This window comes from Astatotilapia calliptera, chromosome 18 (genome assembly GCF_964374335.1).
Source record: "Astatotilapia calliptera chromosome 18, fAstCal68.1, whole genome shotgun sequence".
In the NCBI taxonomy this organism is placed as follows: Eukaryota; Metazoa; Chordata; class Actinopteri; order Cichliformes; family Cichlidae; genus Astatotilapia; species Astatotilapia calliptera.
The window spans coordinates 28440419-28453622 of NC_137439.1; the positions used below are offsets into that span (position 1 = coordinate 28440419).

Genomic DNA, 13204 nt, shown 5'->3' on the forward strand with positions numbered 1-13204 from the left:
AACAAACCCTACCTTTTTCCCTTTGTAACATGTACTGTGTTTCCACACTTATTTATTGTTGACTGTGGTCTTTAAAACATTATTTAGATCATACTGAATGACAAAGTCTGTTGTGATTTTTCTTTGTGTCTTGATTAGAATGTTCAATGTGTAAATTAGTGGGTTGTGTGTCTGATACCAACTAAAAAGACTGAAGTGCAACTGTGTTAAAACGATGCAGATAGTTGACCCTGGTTTCGGGGAGGGAAATATTGTGATAACGCTGCCCTTTGAAACTGCATTAAAGCCACATGACACTCTTTGATTGCTTTAGATTAGCAGGGCCACTCCTCTCACCTAGATTCCCAACAGGAAGGACTTTGAACACACACAAATCCAATCTGCTAATTCACTGAGGAATTTAAACAACGTATTCAGAGGAGCCTGCAGAGAGAAGAGCCTGGTTTACAGCTCAGGGAAGGGGGTGTTTCCTTTGTCATTCCCCCAAAACTTTCTCTGTGCTCAATTCAATTAGCGGTTGGTACACTGACGAGAGAACAATGAGGACAGCAGGAGTCTTTGTGTTTTTGCTGCTTAACGTGGTCATGGAAATAACTGGTGCTGTGGATAATACAAAGGGATCTAGTTCAGAAAAGTCCAGTCCCAAAAACAAGCTGAAGACAGAAGAGGCTGAACTTCCTCACACCAAGCCTGCAAGTTTTTCACAGTTTTTAGGCAAACTGCTCGTGGTGCCCATGGATGGGAGTCATTGGATAGGTCTTAAAGCCATTGCCCAGGAAATGGGTCGCCGTGGACACAGAGTTACGGTGGTGATGCCAGAGACCACCATGCGAATGGGCCCGGGGAAACACTATGACACTTTGACCTATCCTGTACCTTATGACAAGGCTTACATCGACTCTGTGATGTCCACACACAAAGACATCATGAAAAAATCCTCACAGCCTTTCATGGAGAAGATCAAGAAACGGTTCAGACAGTTCCAGGCCATTTCTTATATTCCGCACATCACTGCAGAGAAGCTGCTCTTCAATGCCAGTCTCATATCACACTTGTCCCAGCAGGTGAGTACAAATACAGAAGATGAACACAACTTTGGTATCAGCTGCAAAACCAACATTGGAGCTCAAGCTTTGCAAATTGTACATGGAGGGTCTTTTGCTTATACTGTGTAAGAGTGTTGGGATGGAGGTTCTCTTCTACAAGTTGGCAGTCCAAATTCTCATCATGTTGTACATCTATTAATGTAACTGTAGTGGTTGACTGTGTATAGTTCCTAAAATTTTAATTGTATATTATTATTAATAGACCCATGGAAAAAAAATAAAATAAAAAACCCACGCCACGCAGCCCACCCTGACACTAAGGTTTTACACATCAGGACATTAAAAGCTATATAGGCTTTATCAGGTCTCAAAATCGGGCCACTACAACTTCACATGAACTGTAAAACATATTACACCATGACCTTTATTTAAAACCTCTTAAGGACCAGATGATGTTTATTATGTCCTAATATGTAAAACCAAAGACAGGAAAACAGGTGAACTTTCTTTTTACCATATCTGTATGTGAACAGTGGTGGATGCTCATATTAAACTTAAAAGCTCAGGTCAGTACATGTGCAAGTAAACTGTAGACATCTAAATGCTCTGTTTCTGCAAGTGCTTTTTCTTCTCTTGACTTTGGATGAAGTCAGTGAGAGAAGATATGCCAAACATAAATGTACAACACTGGCTGGCGTAGCATGCACCTGGTGTTCAAATCTTCTGGTTATGAGCAACAGCCAATGAGGGAAAAAAGTTTACTTAAAGGGGGAGGGGCTATAAAAAAAAGCTTCGGCTAGACTGATGATGAACTCGGGGGCTGCACAAAGGTCCAATAAAGGATAAAAACTGAAGGAAACTGTTTCCAGGGCCTAATCCGTGGATCGACTTCCTCCGAGGCGTGGACGTCTATAAGCAGAGAATGTACCTTCACCTATCAGCAGAGAATGTCCCTTAGTCTGTAACACAGTCAAATATATTCTCAAGTAATATTCAAGCATGCCATTCACCGTGTTAGTACGAGCTCGGGAGCAGCTTGGGAGAACAAGAAAACAGAGACTGCTTCAGGTTGTCTTCCCAAATTGACTCAACTTTATTCACAAGTACAACAGTTTATATAGAGGGTAAAATTCATGAGACAGCAGATTATCAGTTTAAACCAGTACAGACCAAGATAAGGGAGCGTCTTCCTGCCCTTGGGTGAAGAAGCATCCTTTGTGTAGTTTATCAGTTCAGCTACAATTGTGATTATCTCAGCGACATATTTTCAAGGCACAAAATAAAGAGTTCTTTCATTAGTGAATTCTGAAACAAACCATCTGGCCTTCAACAGGCGTCTCCTAAGAGATTTAGAAACGAATGTAGCTGAGGGAGTGATCTCTGTGGTATTTCAACCTTGTACCAGCCTGTGATTCTCACACATCAATTCTTGGGTCAAAGAGAAAAACACTGAAACAAAGGGGCCTTATTGAATGACAGAGTTTTCCTGCATAATGTCACTATAAAACAATATCCAGTAAATGCTCCCATGGTACTAAAATACCTAACAAAAACTGAACTGTGAATCATGCAATGCTGTCCTACTTTCAAATGAGCATCATAGGTCCAGTTTAGCCACTTTATACCTTTCTACCTACAATCTGTAAAATCCTCCATGTGTGAACCATGTATGCAAGACAGTGTAGTGCTGACACACAGTGGAAGATTGACTCCTCTCTGCTTTTCCACCTTCTTCCTGTTTCACGTTATAGGACTTTGATGCCGTCTTGACAGATCCCATGTTTCCCATGGGCTCATTAGTAGCTCGGAAATTAGGTGAGCTCCTCTGCACTCAGGTTATCTGTTTGCTTGTACACCTGCACATTTTCTCACCTATCATTACTCAATCACTTCCAGGTCTCCCTACTGTCAATCTGCTGAGAGGAATACCGTGTTACTTGGACATGAAGTCTGCTGGCTGCCCATCTCCGCCCTCATACGTTCCTCGCTATTTCACTGGATACACGGATAAAATGAGCTTCAAAGAGAGATTTATCAACACTTTGGTGAGCCAGGCGGAAGTTAGCATATTCAAGCCTTAAAGCACAGCTTTTCCAGGAATGTTATTTGCAATCTTCTTTCAGACAATGTATGGTCACGAACAAAACACTGTTCGTTTGTGACCATATTGATAAGGAAATATGTGCTGTACCTTCAAATGATCTTTCCTAAATTACTCTTCATACTTTATACTCACCTCATTTGTGGTCACTTTTAGTTACTTTTAAAAACACGATACACAACAATACATTATAAAACAATAAGCCTATCAGCCCCGTTTGATTTTTTTCTGAATATTTCATTTTATAAAATCGAATCAAATGAAAAAGTCTCTTTTAAAACTTGTTTTATTCATTTTAATTTTAAAAAAATTAAATTATATGCAAGAGTGTTTGACTTGAAGAAATGTGTTTAACTTTTAAACCTATTTTCTGCATATTCCAGCATGTAAAGTTTTAGTAACGCGGTAACACAGCGTAAAAGTAAAAGTAATCTACTTGCTTTTTTTGCAATCGTACTGCTTTAATTTACTCGTTACTTGAAAAAAGTCATCGGATTACAGTAATGCGTTACCGTCAATCTCTGCTTACAATGAGGTTCATTTGGGACAAACTAGTATGTCAGTGTTATTAGTATTACAGTACGTCTTAGTTTTTCTGTCTTCAGTTTTGGTGCTGTATTATTGTCCTGTAATGCCTCTGACCCACAGGTGGCATTGGTGGAGCCGCTGTTTTGCAAACTGCTGTATTGGCGCTTTGACCAAATAGCCCGTGATTTCCTCGGAGAGAACGTGGGCGTGGCTGAAGTGCTTTCAGACTCTGATATCTGGCTGCTGAGGTAACACATGGAACGTCTGTGTATTGTTGACATTTGCTGCCTGCGTGAGTGTAAAAAACCAAAAAACTGTTGCTGTATTTAAACAGGAATGACTTCACGCTGGATTTCCCACGCCCACTCATGCCCAATATTGTACTGGTTGGTGGAATCAATTGCAATGTGAAACATCCTCTGCCCCCAGTAAGACTTTATGAGTTTTAGACTCTAAATGCATTTATGAACATTCTGATTGACACCACTTACCGTAGGACTGTAAGACCAATCAGGTAAGAGTGATAAATGCAAAGTACTTAAGCAAGTTTGTGTTTTGTCAGGATCTAGATTCCTGGGTGTCTGGAGAGCACGGGTTTGTAGTGTTCACTCTGGGCTCCATGGTGTCAGATCTGCCAGAGGAAATCACCTCTGTCTTTCTGGAGGCCTTCAGACAGATTCCACAGAAGGTATATCAGCATACAGCTTATCTTGTGTTATAAATAAATACAGCTAATCTTAATCTACAATAAAACTATGACAGGTCATATGGAGATACACTGGAAAGGTTACTGACAATGTCCCGGAAAATGTGAAGATGATGAAATGGGTCCCACAGAATGACCTGCTAGGTGTGTGTCTGCAGCAGCACATCCTGAAATGTGAAGCACGCTGATGTGTCACATCTCATAACATCTGATATTTCTGCATGTTTTGTGTCGTAGCTCACCCGGGAGCCCGTGCATTCATCACTCACGCTGGCTCACATGGTCTGTTTGAGGGACTGTGTCACGCCGTTCCCATGCTGATGGTGCCCCTGAACGGGGATCAGCCGGACAACGCTGCGAGGATGGCCAGCAGAGGTGTAGGAATCGTGTTGAACATTTTAGACATTAATACAGAAACTCTTCTGAAGGGGCTGAAGGAGGTCATCAATGACAGCAGGTGAGGGAGTCAGCAGACGGCTCACATTCAACCAAAACTTTCCATTTTGCTCTACAAAATGTTTTTTTTTTTTTTTCAAACAAGCACATCTTTAGCAAGCAGGTGACAGTCATGGGGGTTCTTTATGGAACATGAGGGGTTTCTATTTGCAGGACCACCGTGCACACCACAAACATCTGAAGATAACTGAATGCAAAACTTTTCCAGGTGCCTGTGTATCATGTGGTTTTTAGACTCAGTGAGACTTTCTGACCTTAACCCAACGTACTTGCCCTCTCATTTCACAAATGACTATTCTATGTGTAGTCATGATTGCAGCTACATGAGGTTGACTCCTTGGTGGTCATGCACACCAAAGAGTGTAACACTGGACCTGAATTTCCTGTATTAGCACAGCCTGACTTTTATCATTTTTTCCAGCCTCAGCATCAGAAACTCTTTTACTGATGTCCTCAGAAATGTCCTTTATTTGTGCCTCAGTGTATTTCTGAGTGTTTTGAATATCAGACTTGGACAGATCCCTGTGCTTTAAACTAAAACAGGGTATAGGCTTTTACTTTCCCCCTCACAGGTATGCATTGAGTGACTTTTTCTTAAGTAAATAAAAGGTCATCATTTGTTCAGTTGGGTCCACATCACATTAACACAAGTCCTAAAATTAGATAAACCTGATGGTGGTCACATTAATTGCAAAAAATAAAAAACTCTAACAAACCTTCACTGTACCATCTGTTCTTGAAAGAACTTTACATATGATCTAACTCAGCTCTCTGTCATTTAAAAAAAACCTGCCCATTTATCTGTGTTTTCAGGTACAAAGAGAACGTGAAGAAGCTGTCAGATCTTCATAATGATCGGCCGTCGGACCCGCTTGAGCTTTCAGTGTATTGGACAGAATTTGTGATGCGGCATAAAGGGGCGAAGCATCTCAAATCGACTCTCCATGAACTCTACTGGTTCCAGTACTTCAGCCTGGATGTAATAGTGCTGCTAACTACTGTGGTGCTTGTCTTTGTAATGCTGACAGCAAAATGCATGAAGCTATGCTTCCGTAAAGTGAGACGAAAGTGGAAGCAGGAGTAAGGACAGTTTTTTTACTGGAAGTACTGTGATGTTGTAATTGTATTCTCATCACGGTTTAAAGGATGTTTTGATAAAACATCAGTATCAATAAAACCTTAATGCAAAATGTTGATTACATTCTAATTGAATACACTTAAGAAGCCTTGTGTGATCACAAAGATATTTAATCTAGAGAAAACACAGAATATAATTAGATTCCATTACATATAATCTGGGGTTGAGGGGCAATGATGAGCATTAGTGGCCACCCTTCTTTGGAGGGAACATGGTGTACTCTATAGCCAGAGCTACAGTAAAGGCAGCAAAGCCCCACTTGAATCCTCTCAGCAGAACTTCTGACAGAGTCACAGCACGAGCGAAGCCGCCTGAATACCTCCACGCCTCGTTGCTGCAGAGAAAGGGAAAGTGACAGGAAAGAAAGACGGGCAGCAGTGTCAGATCACACAGAATATAAGGAGATGTCAGAAATATATCATACATGGGCAAAAATACTGACCGTGCCCATGGGTCCTTCAGACCCCGTGCAGCCAGCCTCTGCTGTGTGAACTCCAGTGGCGTTCCCTGTGTCTTCCACTGTCGCCAATCTGGCATGGAGAGCTTGCTGTGGCCGTGGTCACCTCCCATACTGGAAACATAAGCAAACAGGCCATTTTTTTAACCTTCACCTTACTGGCAGACTTTGATTTGCTTCTTGTGTCATCTGTGTTTTACTTAATGAAACACGCTCACTTTCAGTAGGTTCAGCAAATGGCAGCAGCTTACTTAATACAAACATGTTCAAACAGAGGAACTTTTATTTTAAAACAACAGGACAAAGTTCATTGTGACCAAATCTGCAACTTATTTCTGGTATCTGGGTGTAATCATGCAAATGGTTAATGTATTCAAAGGATGATTACATGAAAGCCACAAATAAGCTTAAGGAAATGAGTCCTGTCATTCTCTGTGAAACTGTACAGTAACTCTTTCTGTCTGTGACAGGTAAACACGCCTGTCAGGAATAAAAATCCACTTAACCTAATTTTTTTATTATTGGTTTTTTAATCACTGTTGTATATATAAAACTTTACATAAAATCTCATACTATAAGGCTCACTGTGTGCCTGTGGCAGTGTTACTTTCCCTATGCTGTTTATTTATTGTAGACTTTACTATGTTTATTATATAACCTGCTGCTGTAACACAAACATGTCCCCTGTGGGATCAATAAAATATCCGTTATCTGTCTATCATCCCCTTTAGGGTGCTTAGCTGTAGATAAAAAGTTAGTCATAAAATTTAAGCTTTATTTACATTGCACACTAAAATTATTATGCACTATCGACTTATTTAACAAAGGGAACAAAAGCGCGAGAATCATCAGGATAAAATCTAGTGACTGTAACGACTATCGAGTAAATTCAGAATTATTAAAGATGTGTTTAAGTGCCGTGTATTTATTCAGTCCCACAAGCCATATTTGCTGCTAGGCTAAACGACACAAACACAAAAATGATAACCTCGCTATTTACACTTCCTCGAACAAAGTTATCAGCGATTAACTCTCTTTAAATAGCCAACATTATTACTGTGTAGCCTGTCTGGTTAAACCCACCGACCTATTAGAGGATAATATGTCAATTAAACGTCAACTTCACACATACAAGGAGGCTAGCATTACGTTAGCAATGCATTTCTGTTTGCAATTCTTCTAACATTTTCAAACGCCTCTTCCCTGGTGAAAATATTGCTTTCCTGTCGCCTGGTGTGAGAAAGAAACACAAACGACTGTAATACAGAAACACCGAAGATTTTAAAGAGGAATAAATTCGGTACCTGAACAATTGTTGTGACCTCTGCTGCTGGGATAATTGTTACGACAGTTGATGCAGGAATACGGCAAATTATGGCACGGCATTAGGGACAAAACTCCATAACGCTTTTTTTTTCACTTTTAAAGTCACGCTGTTTTGTTTTGTTTTTTTGTTTGGTGCCCGTGATCAACAAAATAACGTTATTTAATTATAAACATATGATTAATTTTCAACATCAAACACAGAACAACTACATAAATCCACAATCTAAATATATTTACACTTAATGACACTTATTATTAACATGCGGTGTTACCATGCTGAAACAATTACTATCGTCTGAATTTCTTTTTGTATTCCTGGCAGCCAGCTGCAAGATAGACATTTCATTTGCAAATGATTAGATGGTCTGAGACCACAGGAGAAAAAATGTCTGTACACTCTGCTGTTTGCACACAGGCCAAAACTGTGAGAGCCGTTTGTAATCATATACATGCTGTCGAGATCTTACCTCTATCTATATAGCGAGGATCACATTCTTTGGTTTCTCAAGTGCATTTAACACAATTAATCAAGAGCAGATGCAGGAAACGTTTGACATACTACATGCCTTCTATACCTTCTATAATACAAAATATCTACCAGGCAGAAAATCAATTTCCATATATTATCATTATTAGTAGTAATACTAATAGTAGTGGCGATTTCATATTCCTGTCAACTGCTGTAACAAAAGAATTTTCCTAAATATGGCATAAAATATTTTTCATTCCATACGTTCAATATATGATCAGACATCTTTTTAGACTTTTTTATGAGATAATGAGTTCAAAACAGACAGAGATGTTAAATCAAAAAAGAAAATCATATTGTTCTGTTTTACAGTTTTATTAAATTTTACTCACAGACTTGTTGACAGAATTGGAGAGAAAAATGATATGTACATTTCAAAAGTTGCATGTTACAAATCTTTACTTCTGGACACTTCTCGTACTATTAATTACATACAATTACGTGCAAATTCTTAACAATCAGTCACACACTACAAATACAGACTTTCTAACCAGGCCAGCACGGTGTGCTTAACAGTGTTTGTGGCTCAGAGTCCACGATGCCTTTTGGCTTAGGGATTTTGTGCTCTCGCGGGTCCCATGAGTAAATCAGAGTTTGCTTTTTGGGTCGACCAGTTCATTCAGAGCATCCAGGTTCTCCCCCTCTGGAGCTTCAGGCCATGCACTGTGGTCTGGAGACAAACACAAGAATTTAGCTCCTCGTACTAAATCTAATATATACTGGGAAGACTACAGTGCAGTTGTGTTAGAGAGCTATACATACTCTGTATCTCCCACATGGACTTATACAAACTTTGTCCCGCATCGACCTTCAACGTGGCTCCAGAAATGTAGGAAGCAGCAGGAGAGAGCAGGAAACACACTGCAGATGAGACCTGGGCAAAGACGGCAATTCAAAAATTGGTGATTACAGCTGTGATTTAACCTTTCTCCTTCTATTGTATGGCTTCACAACTACTTCTTTATATCCTCTAATACTGTTTATGGAGCACTGTGAGACCTTTGTGGTCTGGCTTCATTTTTTTTTAACAACACCAAGGGGAATTTTCAGGAGACTCTTTTTTCCTCTAACAAAGCTGGGAACTGGGTTGCAAACCTCTTCGGGCACTGCCAGCCTCTTCGCAGGAGTGAATGGAACGGACATCTTGAAAAGATGTGGTCCGTACTCTTTATAGTTCTCCATCGCTGTTTTGGAAAAGATTGTACCCTGCAGCCAAACAGAGAGATGAAAATCATGCACATCTTGAAAAACTGAAACAAAACTGATTATGTGCTGAGCTGTACGCACAGGTGCAACAGCGTTGATTCGGACCCCCGAGGCTGCCCACTCGATGGCGAGACTCTTAGTTAAGTTATCCACCGCTGCCCTCGCTGCTCCTGTGTGGCTGTCGAGGAGGAGGAGACACACCACGCAGCAGGCAAATTAAAAAAAAAAAAACAACAACTATGTGACGTTGCACATTCGTGTGTGAATAATGAGGGAAACTGTTCTTACGCCATGCCCGGAAAGCCGTTCCACATGTTGGCGATGATGCTGACGATGGCGCCTCCATGCTCCTTCATCCATGCTGTGTAGACTGGAGGGGAGAACAACAACGGTCACGCTGAGAGACCAAACCACAAACACCAAAGCCTGTGTTATCTGTGCCCGGCTCACCCTCCTTGCAGCAGTGGAAGGTTCCTGTCAGGTTGGTGTCTACCACAGCCTTCCAGCCCTTAGAGGACATGTCTTCTGCAGGGCTGCTGAACTGACCTCCTCCGTTGTTCACCAGAAAGTCTATACGGCCATATCGCTTCAGCACTGATGACACAAGAGCCTTCACCTTCAAATGACAGAAAGACAAAAAGAAAATCAGCCACTTACGCACTGAAACGAGCAGCAGATGCAGAGCTGCTCACCTCCTCCTCGCTGCGGATGTTACAGGGCACAGCAGTGACACTTGCAGGACTGGAGGGAGGGATTTTCTGTCTCATCTCCCGAGCTGCTGCCTCCAGCCTGTCTGCCTTTCTGCTGGAGATCACCACACTGCAGCCTGAAGACCAACAAGTGAGCCACGAAAAACAATTACAGCACTTTCCGAAATAAAGCTTCGAGTCAATTTAAAGTGAAACAACACTGACAGCCACCAGATGTTTGGTGTTTCCAGCTGTTAGCGAACACTCACAGCCACACTTTCACAGTGTCCCTGCGCGCACTTGACCGCGGTCACTGGTGCGACTCTTACAGACTTGTTTGTATCTGTGTCGAAGTTCACTTGCTGTCACTCAGCTGCTCCTCACTTCAGACTCTTTGCGCTACAACAACTATTAGAACTCACTCACCCAGCTCCAGCAGCTCCGCAGAGATAGCTTTACCGATCCCGGTGCCTCCACCCGTCACTATTGCAACTTTGTGGTTGAACAAGCCCGGTCGGAAAACACTGGAAGCCGCCATGCTTGTTTCTGGTAGTGATGTGACGTTCTGTATCGAGGCTTGTGCAAAGCTTGTGTCGAGTAATTTAGGGGGCGTTTCCGCGATGCGCGTATCGAGGCTTGCTTCATTTATGGGAGGAGCTGAAAATGATGACGTCCGAAGCCTCGCTGCCCGGCTGTACCACGTGACTGGTTCATGAAGTGGTTCGAACTTTGCCGCGAGCTATGACAGCGATATAAACCCCTCAGACTTCATTCAAAATGTGGGTGTTTGATGGAGAGTTGCGGTTAGTGAGAGTCTGGAGACAGTTTGGAGGTTTATGAGAGTGAGGAGAGAAAGTCAGGAGAGAATGGAGCCAGCTAAGAAGAGGAGGATGTCCTCCCCTGTGTGGGAACATTTTGATTTTATTCCTCCCAACAAGGTATGTAAATTTCTACAGAAGATGTATTTTCATAATACTGATGGTGCAATAAAACTTATGTTAAGCAGCTTTTACTTTTGTACAAGGTGAAGTGTTTGCTATGTGCCAGGGAGCTGGGATATAACAACAACACCTCATCCATGCTTAGGCACTACAGAGCTTTGCATGTGAATAAGGGGAACAGCGATTGTGGAGCAGGACCAGGTGAGCCATCAAATGTCATGATAATATAGCATGCTGTAATGTTACTAAATGATATAACAATATTATACAATGCAATAAGTGACATGTGTGATATTTATATTTGTGCTTTGTCTTTATTGTCTTTCCTCAGGAGAACAATCTCAAATAGATGAAGACCTGGTTAGCATGGTGGTTGAGGACTCCCAGCCATTTAGCATTGTGGAGGACAAAGGATTCAAAAGATTTGTTAAATCATTAAATCCTAGCTATGTTCTCCCCACTAAAAAGGCCATAAAAGCAGTGGAAATTTAGTTTTTACAGAATAAAATGTGGGCAGGACTGAGGCTCAAAGCCTCAGTGTGTAGCTGTCCATACCTCAACGTTACAAAAGCACAACCACTGTCCACACCCCAACCACACCTCACCTCACAGTAAATGATCATTTCCATTTTAAGCATTTCCAAATAATCATTTTCCATACTGCCAGTATAAATATACACCGTATAGTGCCATCACTACAATATACATGTTTTACACACTCCTTTTGTTGTTGACATTTACAGGCTGTGTGCAAAAGGCCACACTCTTCAAATTCATGCCAACTAATAGTTTTACGTCCAGTAGGTGTCCTACTAGAGCAAATGAAGCTTCAAGAAGCTTTGCGCTGGGGTGAACCAATTGGATGAAAAGCTTCAGTGCTTCATGAAGCTTCATCTGCCCATCACTAGTTTCTGGGCCCCGCAGAGGAAAACCGAGGGAGCGTAGCACCAGCAGCGCCCTCTTCTGGATGTGATTTTAATAGATTTGAAAGAATATTGATTCCCAATATTAAATGGTCAGAGGGCAAATACTGATGATTTGTTGAATGATCAGTATTTGATCAGTATTTGATTTTTTACATTTTATTAAAAGAAACTGTCAGAGTTATTATACATTACAATGCATGCTCTGTGTGTGTTTGTATTTGCTGTGTTTTTGTTTTGTCTTCGATTGACTTTTTTTTTACTCACTATGTGTTTACCACTGCACAGTAGTTATAATTTTTTCTCTCTCTTCTACAGTGTGTCTTTTGTCCCATCTCCCTCCCCACCACCTCCAATCAGTCACTGCAGACGGCTGCGCCTCCCTGAACATGGATCTGCCAGAGGTTTCTTCCCGTTAAACGTGAGTTTTTTCTTCCCACCACGTGCTTGCTCAGAGGGGGTTGTCTGATTGTTGGGAATTTCTCTGTTATTCTAGTCTTTATTTAACAATTTAAAGTGTAAACTGCTTTTGTGATTTGGTGCCACATACAGTCATATGAAAGCATTCGGGAACCTTTCTTCTGGATGGAATTATGTTTATTTCTTCCTTACAAAATCTCTCCACTTCATTTAAATCTGATGTCAGCCAGGTATTGACAGCCTGCTTCAAATCATCCCACCAATTTTCTATTACATTTCAGGTCAGAAGACAGTGATGACCATTCCACAACATTGTATTTCTCCCTCTGCATGATCCCTTTGTAGATTTCCAACTGTGTTTTGGGTCATTGTCTTGTTGGAATGTCCAACACCACAAACTTCAACTCTGTGAGTGATGCTTGAACATTATCCTGAAGAATTTGTTGATACTGGGTTGACTTCATCTGACCCTGGACTTCAACAAGGGCCCCAGTCCTTGAACTAGCTCCCAAGAATGATGGAGCCTCCATTTGACAGTGGGTATCAGGTGTTTTTCTTGGAATGCAGTGTTTCCTTCCACTACACAAAGTGCTTTTTGTTATGACCGAAACACTCAATTATTATTTCATCAGTCCAAAGCTCTTTCTTCCTAAATGAATCTGGCTTATCTAAATGAGCTTTTGCATACAAGCCTCCCCCTGAACAATCTTTGTTTTCAGATCTTTTGAGAGTTGCTTT

General features: G+C 41.2%; 3 protein-coding genes and 1 long non-coding RNA gene across 5 annotated transcripts; 2 read left to right on the plus strand and 2 right to left on the minus strand.

The window, feature by feature from the left end:
- The first annotated feature begins 311 nt into the window (after positions 1-311).
- On the plus strand, positions 312-6942 carry LOC113010922 (UDP-glucuronosyltransferase-like). Its single transcript, XM_026150210.2, has 9 exons — positions 312-1064; positions 2798-2861; positions 2943-3091; positions 3796-3923; positions 4010-4103; positions 4238-4363; positions 4438-4525; positions 4619-4838; positions 5651-6942. The coding sequence occupies exons 1-9, from the start codon at positions 540-542 to the stop codon at positions 5919-5921; spliced, it is 1665 nt and encodes a 554-aa protein (XP_026005995.2). The 5' UTR covers positions 312-539; the 3' UTR covers positions 5922-6942.
- ndufb3 (NADH:ubiquinone oxidoreductase subunit B3) lies at positions 6068-8124 on the minus strand. Its single transcript, XM_026150211.2, has 3 exons — positions 7737-8124; positions 6418-6546; positions 6068-6309 (listed from the first exon to the last, which is right to left on the minus strand). Exons 2-3 carry the CDS (start codon positions 6543-6545, stop codon positions 6159-6161), a joined length of 279 nt encoding a protein of 92 aa, XP_026005996.1. The 5' UTR covers position 6546; positions 7737-8124; the 3' UTR covers positions 6068-6158.
- Positions 8125-8586: 462 nt separating this feature from the next.
- Positions 8587-10826, minus strand: LOC113010459 (peroxisomal trans-2-enoyl-CoA reductase). 2 transcript variants are annotated; one of them, XM_026149510.2, is made up of 8 exons: positions 10609-10826; positions 10186-10319; positions 9944-10109; positions 9782-9863; positions 9575-9671; positions 9383-9493; positions 9050-9161; positions 8587-8957 (listed from the first exon to the last, which is right to left on the minus strand). In XM_026149510.2, the coding sequence occupies exons 1-8, from the start codon at positions 10718-10720 to the stop codon at positions 8875-8877; spliced, it is 897 nt and encodes a 298-aa protein (XP_026005295.1). In that variant the 5' UTR covers positions 10721-10826; the 3' UTR covers positions 8587-8874. The 2 variants fall into 2 exon arrangements, with proteins under 2 accessions (XP_026005295.1, XP_026005296.1); XM_026149511.2 differs by having other exon boundaries at positions 10452-10751.
- Positions 10827-12341: 1515 nt separating this feature from the next.
- On the plus strand, positions 12342-12994 carry LOC145421807 (uncharacterized). Its single transcript, XR_013903177.1, has 2 exons — positions 12342-12467; positions 12748-12994. It is a non-coding gene; the product is annotated as an uncharacterized LOC145421807 (long non-coding RNA).
- Positions 12995-13204: the final 210 nt, after the last annotated feature.